Source organism: Hyaena hyaena, unplaced genomic scaffold, assembly GCF_003009895.1.
Source record: "Hyaena hyaena isolate Hyena2069 unplaced genomic scaffold, ASM300989v1 scaffold_1917, whole genome shotgun sequence".
Classification (NCBI taxonomy): domain Eukaryota; kingdom Metazoa; phylum Chordata; class Mammalia; order Carnivora; family Hyaenidae; genus Hyaena; species Hyaena hyaena.
Genome location: NW_024082556.1, coordinates 101677 through 118553, shown reverse-complemented (window position 1 = coordinate 118553; position 16877 = coordinate 101677). Strand labels below are relative to the sequence as shown.

Genomic DNA, 16877 nt, shown 5'->3' with positions numbered 1-16877 from the left:
ACATTACATCAATCCCATTTTGCAGAAGTGGAACTGAGGCATGCAAAGGTCACAGAATTTGAGGGCTGGGAAAGACCTTTGACACTGTTCAAAGTTGTATCAGTGCAGCTCAATAAGAGGGTGAAGTTTGGAATCATTATGGACAATTGCTTGCCTTCTGTTCTATAGGAGTAAAGTGAATGTTCTTTCCTAAATTAATTATTTAAATTAATTTTATTTAAATGAAATTGTGATCTTTCCTCCTCCACTTTGGATCTGTTTGTATTTTTCATAGTGATCCAATGTCCCTTGAGATCTTCCTACCAGACTGTGTTTTTGGAGGGAGTTGTTTGTTTTTTAAATCATTTGAATCTTTGACAAGTGACTCTTTTCAGGAGAGAGGCATGATGTTTTTGTTTTAGCTTGACACAAACCACATGTAGTACACTTGTGGTCATCCTCAGTGCTCTGAATAATGGAGAATTCTCTCCTAGGAACTGTCTTAAAACAGGTCATTAGATGTGATCCAATGAGAGTTAGTTGCTGGGAGAATCAGAGTCTAAGGTAGTCTTGTGTAAAGACATCATTGTCTGGATCCCCCAAATCAATTTAAAAGTGTGACTTCAACATCTTTCTAAAATGGGGAAATCAGACTGTGTGCTCAATGGGTTTAAGAAGTGTTCTCAAAGTGATTCATATAGAAGGGGATAGGAAAACAGAGAAGAGATTTCCAGCTTATTTACACCCTTTCCCCCTGTGAATAGGAAAATAAGGAGGATCTCATATGGGACTTTCTCTTGAAAGAGGAATAAAACACAGCTTTACTATCTTTGTGATCAATACCCACTATCATGGCCAATAAGCCAGTCATTAACTCCCGACAGCCATGTATGGAAAACCAAGAAGTCTTTGTGCCTCCCCAACTCTCCTTGAGTATCTGTGGAAAGAAATGAAGTAAACTGTTCCACTGTCTGAATGAAGGTGGCTATTAATGAACAAGGAGGCTCTCCAAACCACCCCCTGCCTTCCTGGCCTAAGAAAACAAACAAGATTATCCCTTTCACATCCTAATTAAGGCAAGACACAGAAATGAGGGGACCCCTGTCCTGCCCTACTTGAGCTTCCAGCTGCTTTACCTACTCAAGACCCCATTTCCTCAAGATTCCAATTAGATTTGATACACTGCTCAATATTCATTTCCTAAGATGCTACTTCACCATTTGGAAGGCCCCTTGGGTTGAATAATTATTGATTTCTAAATGGCCTCCAGCCAGTTTCAGATAACGATAGTGTTTCATGTCCAGTGATATGAAAGACTTGCCTTGGGTATTGAACAGCCCTGATAATGCTTTTCTGGGGAAAAACATCTCTCTGAAAGGCTTTTAGAAAAGTTTGAGTCAAAGTTTTTCCCAACTCTTACTGCCTAATGCTCAGGTAGAGTCTCTATAGAGATGAATGGATAATTTCTTTTCTTTTATTTATTCTTTTTCCTCCCCTCCCTATGTCCCTCCTTCTTTCCTTTTTCCTTTCTTTCTCTTCCCTCCTTTGTTATGTTGTACGAAAGAGGATTTACAACAGCTGGGTAACTCATCAAGAAGAACAATTCTCCTTTTCTGTAAAATTGCATTACACTTTCATCTTTTTTCCTTGTCTTGTTGAGTTCCTGTGTTCTTCTCTGTTGATCTCGGCAGATGCTAAACCAGGTTTCCATAGATTTCCATTTGAAGTTGCTCCTCCCTGCTGCTCAAATTGTAGGCAGAGTCAGCATTAAAAACCAAAATGAAAGCACAAGTGAAGAGTTGGAAGGACCCTCAAGACCTTTGCCCCAGTGGCTTGCATAGCCCTACAACATTTACTAGAGATGGATGGCAGGGAACTCATATTGATCGAGCACCTAGAATGGGCATTTTCAGATGTTAACTCACCAAATACTTACAATGACCAAATACTCACAATGACCGTGGTATGATTAGCTCCCTTTTAGACACTGGGAAACTTGTGCAAGGCTCACACAGGCTGCCTATCATGTTACCAGTCCCCATTTGTCATCGCCTTGCATCCATCAGCTCTGTAAGAACTGAGATTAGTGTTTAAGGATGGTGTTTAAGGATGGTACATCCCTAGTGCCCTTGGCTCCAGTGACTTTATAGTGGCTGTCTTCCCAGATCGCAAGCACACATCAGGTGTAATTTCACTGTCTGCCTCAAGACTTTCCACAGCTACAGGAGCTTGGTCAGTGAATAAATGCTCCGTCCTCCTATCCTTGAGATGGACAATTATGGAAGGCATTCTTTACATGACTTACAGATCCAAGCCCAAAGTGGCCAGTTGCCATTTCATCCTTACATTGGCTTTTCCTCCTTCTTGTCCCACTCATCCTGTTCTCATTCCTGCTTCCTGGACTAGATAAATTAACTGCACTCAAGTCCTTGCCTCAGGCTCTGATTTGGGGGGAATCAAAAGCAATATTTGGGTTTCTTGTAGATGGAAATGAAGCCCACCACAAGGAGAAGGTTACTAGTGTGAGTCCTATAGGAAAATAAGCCAAACTAGAGAGAGACCCTGCAGCAGAGAACACAATTCCAAGCCAGGAACTCTAAAAAATGTAGGACTCTTTGAGAAAATATATGCCAATGTTCATTAAATTGCCTGGAAGGAAATACATCAAAACATTAACTGGTTTTCTCTTCTGAGTAAATCTTCAATGGAAGTTCCTCTGATCTTCCTCACTTCTATTTATTTATGTCTTGACTGCCTCCCGGGGAGTCTCAATTCCTGTCAGTGGAGATAATGACCATTTTTTCCTGCTCCTCAAACTAGGTTGAATAATACTTAGCCATCATTCTCTACCTGAAAGGCAGCACAGCATGTTAGTTCAGAATAAGCTATGGGTTATAGAGGCAGGTCAAGTTCCAGTCAGCTGGGTGACTTAGTGTTGTCAGGTTTTGCTACATAAACAATCCTGTGAATTCACTGGCTTAAAACTGCAAAGGTTAATGTCGTGCTTGTGCAACATGCTCGTCTTGGGTTGATGGGGAGTAAGGGGACTCTGCTCCTATATCCCCCACTGAAGGACTGAGGCTATGGAGCTGCCATGTTCCAGAATGTTAAGTCACTGTGGTAGAGTGAAAGAGGGCAAAACCCTCCAGCCTTCTCTCTGAAAACAACACCAGCTCAAATTCATTGGCTGAAGAGAGTTGTGTGGGCATGCCTGGGTTCCACTGAAAGAGAAAGTTACAACTTAACTTCCAGGTGAGAAAAGAGAGAGAAAGGCAGAATATTTGTGAAAAATGTCTATCACGTCTGGACAATCACTTAACCTAGGCATCAGTGTCCTCATGTACATGTGGGTGTTCACTTTATGAGGTTGTTGTGAGGGTTACCTGAGAAATTGCTCATCAAGCACCTGACATGTAACCATTACTCAAGAAATGCTGCTAATCTGACCCTGATTCTTTGTACACCTGAAATACAATGTTTGGGTTTATCTCAATATTTCCCACATCTATGCAAATAACAGCAATTTTTAAAAAATGTTTTTTCCAGTCTTTAAAAATGATCCTGGTGCCTTTTTTCTGAATTTCTCCAAGTTCTAAGATATGGATTATAGCATAGTGCCCCCCATATAGAAAGGACTAGACTACAACCATGTAATGAGAAAATACTTTGTTTTGAAGGAGAGCTACACATATATAAAATGCTAATCACTCTATTATTTATAACAAGTATTATTCTTGTGCAGATAAACTCATCTTAAGTCCATTTGAACAGTATGGGTCTCATCAGAAAGAACATATTATGCTCAAAAAACTATGGATGGGCATGAAGTTATTATAAGGGTCTGGGCTCCTTTGACTAAGCATGCGATTATAGTTTCAATGGAACCATTATCTTGTCAACAGAACACATGGTAAAACTCTCAGGGGTTGCCTCTGACTTCATGAGAGTGGGTAGGCTCTAGTTTTCCCTAGGGAAGGCAGGGACCTGAGTCATGAGCTATAGCCCCCTGTCCCTCATCACTTCAGGTTTGGACTTGGAAAGCCAGCATTTTGAGGATCTAATCATAAGACTTTCTCACTGTCCTTGGGCCGGGTCATCCCTCTACTCCCTCATCTCGTTCTCACATGATGGTCACAGACTCCTAGTTTTATAAGGTGTTCTTTATTTTGACAGAATTTGGGCCAGATATTTTCTGTTCAGCAAGTGGCTCAGCTCATGTGGACCCTGGAGTTGTTTACGTTTTCAGGACCTGCTAGTGAGAAACTCTAAAGAAGTTTATTTTACAGAGTGAGTTTGCTTTTGCCAAAATGAATTCATTTGCTCAAGTTATTTTTGAAATGTGCTTTTTCTTAGCTTCTTGGAGAAGCTCTCATCTCTTGTTTATGTGCATCTGGGTCAGAACACACTGCCAATCTCTTGATGGAAGCCCGAGAAAATGTCTAGTCAAAGTGGATCAAAGAAGGTTCTCGGCTTTGAACAGAACAGCCTCCACACACTGAATGCTGGGTTAAAATACTGTGCTGCTGGTCCCAAGGGTTGAAATGCTTGATGCTTCTAGAACCAAAAAGGCCATGCAAATGAGTCTCAAACTGCTCCTACAGGTGTGTGTAGGAGGGGGCACCACAAATGGATATTCATCCAGGAGAACACCCACTCCAGTTAATTGAACCATCACACAGTCCAGCAGCAGAAAGATTGCTGGAGGCAGTGTGTAGAGGCACAAACCCTCTACCTCATCTGAGTCAAATGGGCTCACTCATCAAACTACCTTGCAAACTCTGTATTTCACAACTGGTTTTTAAAAACAACTCTTTTTTTTTTTTTTAAATACATATATTTTTTTATTTCTAGGAGAGAGAGAGAGAGAGACAGCGTGAGCAGGGGAGGGTCAGAGAGAGAGGGAGTCACAGACTCTGAAACAGGCTCCAGGCTCTGAGCTGCCAGTCAGCACAGAGCCCGACGCGGGGCTCGAACCACGAACCCCGAGATCATGACCTAAGCGAAAGTCGGACGCTTAACCGACTAAGCCACCCAGGCGCCCCTAAAAACAACTCTTAAGGACATATATTCTTTCTATAAATATTTCTTTTTTAACTTTATTTTTGAGAGAGAGAGAGGGCATGAGAACAGGGGAGGGGCAGAGAGAGTGGGAGACAGAGGATCCGAAGGCAGCTTCGCCCTCACAGTGGAGAGCCCGATGTGGGGCCTGAACTCACAAACCCTGAGATCATGATCTGAGCTGAAGTCGAACACTTAACTGACTGAGCCATCCAGGTGCCCCAAGGACATATATTCTTAACTTTTAGGGGAATCAGAAACCCTGTTGAGAATCTGATTGAGGCTATGGATCTACTACCCAGAAAAATGCACAAACATGCAAACTTTTGCTTAAAATGTCAGTAGTATTACTGGGGATAATATCCAAGAATGGCCAAGGGGGTCCATAAGTCCCCTTGCTTCAGAATTAGAAAGAATTTTAACTTGAGATTAATGGTATGTGGATACTACTCTTTCTTTTAGAATTTACTAAGTTCCTGCTTCATGGCAGGCACTATGCTAGAAGCTGGGGATGCAAGGATGTAGAAGACAAGGACCAGCCTTGTGAAGCTCTGTATGATGGGAGACAAACAAATCCATAATAATGATACATAATAATGACTTCAGTGCCATGCTAGAACTCCAAGCAGAGAAACCTACAAGAGTCCTGAATGGAAGGTAATTAGTTCAACACATATACTCTGTGCCAGGCGATTGGGAATGAGCTAGTGCACAGACATGATCTCAACCATAGGTGAATCCAGATTGGCAAGTAAAGTTCATCTGGGGGAAGACATGTGTACGCCTGGCAGTGAGAACAGCACGCGCACCAGTCAACAACGAGAGTGAGGGGAGTTGGGGAGCCACAAACAGCTCCTCAAGGAAGAAGAGAGCCCAAGTAGTGAGAGCAAAGAGTGGAGGGGTTCATTGGGTCAGATCCCAAAGGTCTCCGTGCTTCACCATGGACTGCAGGCTTGTCGCTGAGGGTTTTTTTTTTTTTTTTTTTTTTTAAAGCAAAAGAGTCTATTAGAAAGATCACTCTCTGCCTTCTGCAGAGAAAATGGATTGATTGAAGCGGGTGGGGTCTCTGTGAAAAGACCAGAAGAGAGAAAGCTGTTGAGTTAAAGTGAATGGGAAATGAGAGGTTCTGACCGTGGTGGAAGCGATGGAGTGGACAGAGTCGAAAAACAGGATGAGGCTTCTGGATAGTACCTCTCATGCACTCTTTCATCCCCTAGACTGACTTTCTCCTCAGGCAATGCTCTCTGTTCCGTGCAGTGAGGTAGTGCTGGGTTCACACTAATAAAAAATGTTGTTACTGGGGGCGCCTAGGTGGCTCAGTCAGTTAAGTGTCTGACTTCGGCTCAGGTCATGATCTCACAGTTGGTGGGTTCGAGCCCCACGTCGGGCTCTGTGCTGATGGCTCAGAGCCTGGAGCCTGTTTCAGAGTCTGTGTCTCCCTCTCTCTCTGACCCTCCCCCTGCTCATGCTGTCTCTCTCTCTCAGAAATAAATAAAAAACATTTTAAAAATTTAAAAAAATGTTGTTACTGAAGTGTTATCTCCTGGAATCATGCTGTAAGTTGCAGTTTAATAATCAGATAGACACTCTACATTCAGTTCCTTAATGATGAAGATAATGAAGGTAACAGCTGCAACTCAATTTTATGGATTACTTACTCTGTGCCCGCTGCCCTTCCAGGCATTCTGCATGTATTAACCCACTTATTCTTCAAACCACTGAGAGCGAATGTCTGTTCCAGTTTGCATCTTAGGATCCCCCTAGTCCCAGCCTGAAAGTACTTGCTTGCTATAGAATTCCATTCACATGAAACTCTCCAACAGGCAAAACTAATCTATTGTGACAGCATTATCAGTGGCTGCCCTGGACCTATTCTATTCTGAAGCCTACTGAATAGATGAGAATGTTGAAGCAGGGCAAAGGGGTTAAATCCTTGTCCAAGGTCACACAGCCATGAAGTAGAAAAACAGGCACTTGAGCTTTAGATGTCTCAGCTCCAGGATCCACACTCCTATCTACTCTGCCTAGAACAATAAAACCTAGTCTTTCTCCATAAAATACAGTATGAGCATTAAAACAGCCTTTTTCAATTTGTCCTGAACGTTCTAAATAATCACACAATAAAAAGGTTTCCACATCACTAACGTCTCCAGAAACAGATTTGGAGACGTACATGAAGCAAAATTCTGGGCGTGAATGTTTTTGCAGATTCAGGCTCCAAAGAAAAGAAAAGCAGAGAAAACAAACAATGGTGTTTTTAAACAATGAATGTTGTTTTCCTCTAACCATAAGTGAGTTTTAAAACTTGACAAATCCATTCAGCTTTCAAAGCATTCCATATTCCCCACCCACAAGCAAATGCCAGAAGGTGCCAGTTTGAGCCAACTCTGAGCTCAGGAATGATTTCTAAATAATGGATCAGATTTCTTGAATGTCCACATGCCACAGATGGATACTTACCATCATCCTAATTGGTCTGATGAAAACTGCTTAGCCGCTTATCAAGCTATTAATTCAAAAAGAACCTTTCAGCAAGAAATGAGATAGTGAGGCACAAACGTAGCAACAGCAAATGACAGGATATTACTACTTTGAAAAGATTTAAAATTCTTAAGGTCTTTGAAATTTTAGAGCTACATTGTACATAGGCTCAATTTTAGTTTTTTTTTTTTAACATTTATTTTGGAGAAACAGAGAGAGACAGAACTTGAGCAGGGGAGGAGCAGAGAGAGAGGGAGACAGAATCCAAAGCAGGTTACAGGCTCTGAGCCATCAGCACAGAGCCCAATGCTGGGCTCAAACTCATGAATGATGCGATCACGACCCAAGCCAAGGTCTGATGCTTAACCAACTGAGCCACCTGGGCGCCCCAGCATAGGGTGAATTTTAATGAAGGTCTTTCTGGGGAAAAAAACATGTTTCTGATTATATAGAGAGCAGTTTCCTTAATTTGCAGGGACAGATTCTTTCAGAGAGGACAAAGAAAAAATCATATTTAATATACTCATTATTTTATTTAGCTAACATTTTTTGGGAAGCATGCCCTGTGCCTGATGCTGTGCTATGCGTTGAGATACAAAAATGAAAAAGATAGTTTTTGTTCTCTAGCCAAGCCATGGAGACAGAGAAGCAAAGGAATAGTGTAATAGATCCAACAAAAGAGAATGCATTAGCAAGTAAGAAGTGAGGTTAGAGTTGAATAGAAAGTGTGTTGCAAAAATTTTGGATTTGATTTTGTAGATGATGCAGAGTTGTTAAACAGCAGTGACCATGAGTTTGTATAAAGATCATGCTGTTATTAATGTGAAGAAAGGGTTGAGGCGGGGAGACATCCAGGGCAGGATGAGTTCTACCTTTTTTTTTTTTTATTAGATTTTGATAAGTGTTTACACCTATTTAACTATCACCTCAATCAAGATAGTGAACATTTTCATCACTCCCAAATGTTCCCTTGAGCCCTCTGCAGTAAATACCATCCACTCTTGGTCCAAGTCACAATAGATTAGTTTCTCCTGTTGTTGAGGTTCACGTTAATGGAATTATACAATAAGTACTCTCAGGCTGGGACTAGGGAGGTCCTAAGATGCAAACTGGAACAGACATTCACTCTTAGTTTCACAGTAGCATAAACCCTACAATGCACCCTGTACCATGCACTTTTGTATGTTTTTGCGATTTTGTTATGTACTTCAGCAGTTCATTCCTTTTTACTCCAGCGTATTTATTCTATATTAAAAATGTATTATAATCCATTTATCCATTCCTGTACTGATGGGCATCTGGGCTGTTTCCATTTTGGTACTTTTATGAATAGCTTCTATGAACAGTTACGTGCAAGTATTTTTGTGGATGTGTTTTCATTTCTCTTGGGGAAATATTTAGGAGTGAAATTCTTCGCTTATGTGGCAAGTATGTACTGAACTTCACAGGACTGCTCAAAAATAGTCAAAAGTGGTTTTAAAACTTTATATGAGAATTTCAGTTGCTCTATAGTCTAATAATTATCAACCTTTAGTTGATAAAAGCTAGCTTTAATTTTCATTCCCTGATGATTAATATTGGGCATGATTATAGGTAATGATTGGCCATTCATGTATTAGTGTGAAATATCTGTTTAAATCTTTTGGCCATTAAAAAAATTGGGTTGACTTCTTAATAATGAAAAGTAGTTTTCTTTTTATGTTCCGGCTACAAGATCTATGTCAGATATATGCATTGTATAGATGTCCCCCAACATAGCTTGTCTGAGTTCCACTATTCATAAAAACCATTCCATATTCTGATACCTCCCTTTCTGCTTTCCAATCCATTTCCCCTTGTCCCCTGAACACACACATTTTAAAGATCATCTAATCTTTTATTACAAGTGCTAGTTTCCAAATACTGATTCCGTTGTGGTCAGAGAACATACTTTGTATGACTTGAATCCTTTTAGCTTATTTTGAGACTTGTTTAACGGCGCAGAATATGGTTTATCTTGGTATTCCATGTGCTCTTGAAAATAATGTATAATCTACTGTTGTTGAGTACAGCTGTGTTCTATAAATGTCACATTAAGTTGGTTGACAGTCTTATTCAAGTCTTTATATCCTTATTTGGATATAGATTTTTCTCTAAAGTCTTTCATTAAAATTGAATCTATGCACAGTCTCGTTCTAAAATGTCTTCTTGTTCCATCAAACATTGAGAAAGGACTCTTTAAATCTCTAGCTATAACTGTAGATTTGTTTACTTCTCCTTACAGTTCTTGCTTTGTATATTTTGAAGCTGTTACTAGGTAAACAAGTCCTAAGGGTTGTTATGTCCTCTTGCTGAACTGACTCCTTTAGCGTTACAAAATATTCTTTCTCTCTGGTAATATTCTTTGCTCTAAAATATGCTTCTCTGATACTAATTACAGTCACTCCTGCTTTCTTTTGATTAGTATTGGTATGGTGTATCTTTTTCAATCCTTTTACTTTTAATCTGTCCTTTATTTTTAAGATGTGTCTTTTTGGGGGGCTCGTGGGGGGCTCAGGGAGTTGAGTGACTGACTTTGGCTCAGGTCATAATCTCATGGTCTGTGGGTTCAAGCCCCGTATTGGGCTCTGTGCTGACAGCTCAGAGCCTGGAGCCTGCTGCAGATTCTGTGTCTTCCTCTCTCTCTGCCCCTCTGCCACTCATGCTGTCTCTCTCTCTCTCTCAGAAGTAACATTAAAAAAAAAAAGATGGGTTTTGTTGGTAGCATACAGTTGGGTCTTGTTTTTTTTATCCAACTGACACTTTCTACTTTTTAACTTATAATATTTATACTTAAATCTCTTTAAAAGATAATTAAGTAAAAATAGTAACAATAAAGCTTGGAGCTTATAGCATATGTAGAAGTAAAATGTGAGGCCACAATAGCACCAAAGGGGAGAAGGGAGAAATGGAATTACACTATTGTAAAGTTCTTAAACTATAGGTTGAGTAGTATGTTACTTGAATACAGACTGAGAAGTCAAAAAAATATATATGCTATATTATAGATCTTTATATACATCCATGTATAATTATGTATATATAGGTTAGTATATTACACTAGCAATCCCTGAAAAGCAAAGTTACAATAAGCCAACAAGAGAAAAAAATGGAATCATAAAAAATACTTAACACAAAAGAAAACAGAAAAAGAAAAAAAAGAACAAATGCAACAAAAAACAAGATGACAGATTTAACCTAAACCATATAAAAAATCACATTAAATATAAATGTTCTAAAACATGATTAGGTAATTAAAAGGTGGAGGTTTTCAGATTGGACAAAAAAACAGGTATGAGCTCTGGTCAGGTACTGACCTAAGCACTTTAGATAGTCTCATTAAATCCTCTTTTAATAATCACGAGGTATCATCATGGACTCAATTTCAAATATTTTTAAAAAAGTGAGCCTCAGAGAGGTTAAGTAATTTCTCCAAGCAACCCAGCAAGTAATCACTCTCAGGCACTGCAGAGGGCTAGGATGCCCATAGTACTTGCTTCCTTCCCTGCCCTTCATTTCGACAACACTGAGTACCTACTACATGGAGGAAGTGCATTAGGTGCTGTGCTGCAGGGCAACCTGTACTGTTGAGGATGAAATCCAAATTAACCAGCTGATGACCATGGGCTGCAATTCTACTTAAGATCTGGTTTCCTCATTTGTAAAGTGGAAATAATAACAGGTGCCTTATAGTGTTGTGATGATACACTGAGAAAGTCCAACGGGCAGGGCGTATTAACTGGGGGTGGTTCCGGTACTTTAAGCCATACCCTGCAGATCACAGGAGAAACATCAATTGTACAATTCCACTTCAAAACCAAAACGTGCTTGCTAAAAGTGACCATCACTACCCTCCTGTTCAACCTGCAGCATTACAGAAATAGACCACAGGAGTCACTGTCTCATTTTTACTTTACAGCATTCTATGAATGCTTGATGATTCTTCTTTGAGAATCTTAGCGTGCAATGAATCAGCCTTCTTTTAAAGAAACCTTTCAACTCAACTATTTTATTTATGAAATCCTTTTTTTCCCCATGAGTAAAAATGTCAATCTTAGGGGGGCCTGAGTGGTTCAGCCGGTTAAACATGTGACTTGGGCTCAGTTCAGATCTCACAGTTCATGGGTTCAAGCTCCGTGTCGGGCTCTGTGCTGACAGCTAGCTCAAAGCCTGGAGCCTGTTTCAGATTCTGTGTCTCCCTCTCTCTCTGACCCTCCCCTGCTAATGCTGTCTCTCTCTCTCTCTTTCTCTCTCAGAAATAAATAAAATACTAAAAAAAAAAAAAAAAAGAATTTAAAAAAATGTCAATCTTATTTGCTTTCCAGATTACAAGGTTTAGATTCCTTGTGTTTTAGGACACCTGGAAGAAATAACTTCAGCTTTAAAAAATTTTTTTTAAATTTAAAAATTAAAAAAAAAATGTACTCAAGCATTACTTTACATTTGAAATACTAATACACAACTTTAAAAATCAAAATTTAATCCTGGGAGTTAAGAAGAAAGTTAAACAAAAAAACAACATAAGATTCCAGCATTTTATAGAACCTTCAAATATCTTTTCTTTCAAAAGTGAAAACAATTAAAAAAACAATTTAGATTTAATACAGAATGTCACCTGAACAGGAAACCAATCAGTCTTTCATTGTCATAATACCGCTTTTCTGAACAAATAAATGTTGGACACCATATTTCAAAGACAGTTTATTCAAAGTTCTCCATCTAGGAGAAAAGAGCTATAACAATGTTTACACATGCTTTAATAACTTACTTCACTGTACAACTTGCATTCTATATAACAATACAATAAACCAGCAAAAGAAAATAATTGGTCAGCACTCTTTAATAATCAATTATATAAGAAGCACTGAGTAAGGGGTACAATAAGGTGGTATTCTTTCACGAGTGCACCACAGAGCACCAGTCATCTTGTTCCATTTGGGTCTAAAAATCAAGATGTCTACACCTTTCTTATTAGTGATGTGAAAGGCAATTAGGACGTTCCAGAACAGAACATGTTGCTTTTGGTTCAATTTGGTGAGCAACGGTAGAGGGGCTCTGTCACTTTTATCCCTTTCTTATAAGTATTTTTCCCTTTTGTGTAACTTCCACAGTTTTAAATAAAAATAATTTTTATGCTTGTGTATACTATTATGTCAAAACTGTTCTAGCACAGAATTATATTAATCAGTTATTTTACAGCTAGCACAATGGTCCAAACACATTAAGGAAACAAAAGAAATTGACCACTTAGTTCTGCCAAAGTAGCACCTAGTAAAATAGCACATCAGTAAAGTTTCTCCTGCTTTCCTCACATGATGCAGAGGGACAGAGACATGGCAACAACCTCAAAAATAAGGGCAGAAATTTGAGAAGGAAAAGGACCAGTTATTGTTCTCTGTTCCTGAAAAAGGATCTTACTAGTTTAGTCTCCATTACATTTCATAATCTTGAAGTTACAATTGCCAAATCAGGGTAAGACTATGCAGGAGGAAAACAAGATAAAAATGACTGACTAGTGTAATTTGAATTTCTTCCAAGTAATTATATTTTCCAAGGAAAAAAAAAGGCACAGGAGGTACACATCTCAATTTGGCTCAAAAATAATAAAAATTAATTTAAATAGTTGGCATAACTACTAAAACATAAAACCCAATTTCCTCTATTGTCTTTGACAGAGCTCAACACACACACACATACACACACACACACACACACAAATACCCTGATTGGTTTGCCATAATTGGGACTACACATACTGTGTGACGTTACCACACAGACTGAACCCTAAGGACCACCACGTCTACAAAGTAGGATCTAGTAATTAATTTGAATTAAACATCTGCTTGATCAATACATTCTTTCAAAAACTTAACCTATGTTCCAAATAACTTCCTTTCATGGAACTGAAATGATTCAGATGCTCTAATTTTCAGCTGATTATAAAAGTATTACAGCAATCTTACATACCAAGAAACACCAAGAGATGAAAATTCACCTAGTATTATATCTGTGAAAACTAACTCAGATTTCACTTTGATACATGTAAACCATAAACTGTTAAGTTTCAAAAACAGTAGTTGTGGTCAAGTTCATATCCTATTATTATATCTTTAAAAGATAACAGGAACATTACTCTAATTGTAAACATAAGTCTGTACCCCAAGACAGCACACCTAAGAAAAGATGCATCCATTGTAATGATGTACCGGAAGTCCCGACAGACCTGTAACAACTGTAGTGTAACTAACTTTAACTACATTGCCAAGTAGGAGTCTGGGACATGACCCAAGGGAATGATGTTTCCCACACCACTGAGCTACTTCAGCAGCAATCATGATGGTGACAAAATACATTTAACAAGTTACACATTTAAAAAGTCATTAGAACATCTCGTTCTTGTACACTAGTATAGAAAGGTCTTCCAAAGATAAATGAGTGTAGGCCTGGTTTAATTTTCTCAGCTAGAGCCATTATTATGTTAAGGTCGCCCTCTGCTGTTAAATCAAGATCTATCTTCAGGTTCCGAAGGGACTTAAAGGGCTTTTTCCCCTTCTGCCTATAAATAATGAAGAAAAAAATTTTTTTACATATAAATACATAAATATATATAGAAAACATCCAAAAGGAACAAAACAAAGCATAATGCACAAAGGTTTTTATTCCATATGGTTTTACTTACGTATCATCTTCTATATATTTTATTAGCGTCAAGGCTTTTCTGTGAAGGACAAGTAGAAACTGCGCCAGGAAAGTACTCCTCAGAGATAAACCAGGCTTCAAATGAAAAACCTACAGGAAAATGAAGAATTTCCATAAATAATTTGCTCCAATTTTTCTTATACACCATATCTCTATCACAGTGTTGACAATGTCTGGCAGCTAACACACATTAGAGCAGCTCTCTACAGCCATTCCCTGTGATGCCCCTAACAGACCGGAAGTACTAAATCCAGAGGCCATTACGTTTTTCTGAAGTTTTCTATTTTATCTTTGAAAATGGACTCAAATTTTACATTCTACCCCAGAATATATCTCTGTTTACTTTATTAAGAATCATGATGTAATTTGCTTCCAGTTGTGTTACTTAACTTTTTCTGCCCATATCTCCATATAAAATTCAATCTCTCAGAAGTTGAGCCATGCTTATAGACTATGGTTTTAAGATTTTCTTCTCTCTCTACTCATGGGGTGTTGAGGGTACATGTGTAGTCATAAAATGATTTTATACAGCTTAAGAAGCATGGGATTAATTACGTGACTACAAATTATCCTTGAACTTTGTAGTATGTCACAGACCACACAGACCTGGTTCGAAAATTGTGAGTTAACTTAAGGATCTAATTATTTCAAAGCTAGTTCTATGACCTTGTTTCCTGGCCTAATCTCCAGAATGATATTATGACAAAGCTCTGTTATGTTAAGAAATAAATCCCATGTAATCTGTAATTTTCTTCATATGTTAATTAAGCAGATTATTTTTTAAAAGAAAAGACAAAAGATGTTATTATTTCAGTAGAAGTATGCTAAGTTTTACAGACATTTTGGCCCCATTAAGGCAAATAAAAACCACCCTTCCCTCCCTGAAAGAAAACACCTTGAGTTATATGTTAGTGGTTGGAATTAAAACATTTATTATTTGACCTGGGGAATACTGCATCTTTAATTGTTAATATATAGCCTATGCCCATTAGCCATTCAAAAGAAAAATCATTTTCACTTTAGAAAAACCTGAGACACTATAAAAAGACAGTGACTTAATTCTACAATGATATGTATATAGCACAGGCAACGTAGTATATATTAAAAAAGATAATACATCCTACTGTTCATTTTCACAGTCTTGGATTTAACATTTACCTGATCCAGGAAGGCTTTTACCAGAGTGTCTCTGTGTAAGACATCTTGAAAAATATTCCTACAAAGAAAACAGTCCAAATGTTGAAATGGCTATACAACATTACTTTCCAAAATTCCTTACTCTAATCAATAAATTCCACTTCTTAGAAATGGAATATTATATATAAACATATTTATAAAAATCAGAGGTGTGTGTTTGGAGATATAAAATATATATTCGTTTTAACTCAGGGATACACTTGTATATTACTGGAGTTTGTCAAGCCAGTATGTAATTATTTTTCTCCTAAAGATATAAGCAGTCCCAAGAAAGACATGTAAGTACCTATCAATCTATTTTTGTACCCTTACCTTATAAATAAAAATTGAGAGCCTCAGAGAATTAATAAATATGATTACCAATTCTTGCCATGTCAAAAAAAAATAAAAGCAACAAAAATAAAATGTATCACTAAGATCAAAACCCAAAATAAAATAAAAGGTTAACTTTATGTTTATAATAACTTGTAATACACTATTCAGGAAGAAAAAGGTGAAAGGGTGAATGCTTAAAAACATTCAAATGGGATTAAGGAACATCTTGACCACTGAGTTGCATCAACAAACCTATCATCAGGCAAGTACTATGAACCAATTACCCAGGACAGTATCAGCTACTTGGTAATAAGTAAGAAACAAAAACATTAATGAACACTTCAGATAATATATATCTAACTCACCATAAGGTAAGCAATTTTTAACTGAAATAGTAGGGATCATCACTGAACTGATAAGACTGGCCAAGAGGTGTGTGTGCATAGATAAATAGGAAAGTACCTAAAATTTCCTAGATTAGGAGATGGGTATACCAACAAATTACAGAAGAATGAAATTCAGAAGGAAATCTAAAAAAAAAAAAAAAATCAGCATTTCCTGATTACTGGCTGTCTAACTGGTGGCCAATTTAGTAGTAACAGCACCCCTTTTTCTGGGTCTGGAGAGAGAATAAGCCTAAATTATTTAAGCCTAGTGTTCTGAATATACTTGTTTCATGGACTGTCTCAGTCTTAAGTAAATCAGATGAAGCAAATGTTAAAAAAGAATTATTCCCAGTGACTGATTTTTCATGTAGTGGCAGTGAGTGGTATTAGTTTTAAAATTAAAAATATCTTATGTGGAAACTAATTTGACAATAAACTATTTGTATAAAAAAAAATAAAATTAAAAATATCTTAAAATTAAATAATATTGCTTAAAGAAAACTAAAAAGTACAATATACCTATAATTATAAAAGAATACACAATCTAATGATAGAGAAAGTATCATTTTTGGCTCATTTTATGCTCAGAATATTTACTCAGAATTGTCAACAAATTTTAAAAATTCATGACTTTTTTTTTATCTTAAGACTAGATGGCTAATCAGTGAGGCAATCAAATATAAGTGACTAAACTGAGTAAGAAAAGTTAAAAGTATACACATACTTTCTCTAAAAACATAAAAA

At 37.7% G+C, this 16877-nt stretch overlaps 1 protein-coding gene across 5 annotated transcripts in view; it reads right to left on the bottom strand.

Moving 5' to 3' along the window:
- Positions 1 to 12222: 12222 nt before the first annotated feature.
- C9orf72 (C9orf72-SMCR8 complex subunit) overlaps positions 12223 to 16877 on the bottom strand; it is a 25604-nt gene continuing 20949 nt past the window's right edge. For all 5 annotated transcript variants that reach the window (XM_039225123.1, XM_039225122.1, XM_039225121.1 and 2 more), the window contains 3 exons: positions 15394 to 15451; positions 14216 to 14325; positions 12223 to 14092 (listed from right to left, as the gene is read on the bottom strand). In XM_039225123.1, coding sequence (XP_039081054.1) covers positions 13906 to 14092; positions 14216 to 14325; positions 15394 to 15451 — 355 coding nt within the window. In that variant the 3' untranslated portion in view covers positions 12223 to 13905. The remainder of the gene's footprint in view (positions 14093 to 14215; positions 14326 to 15393; positions 15452 to 16877) is intronic.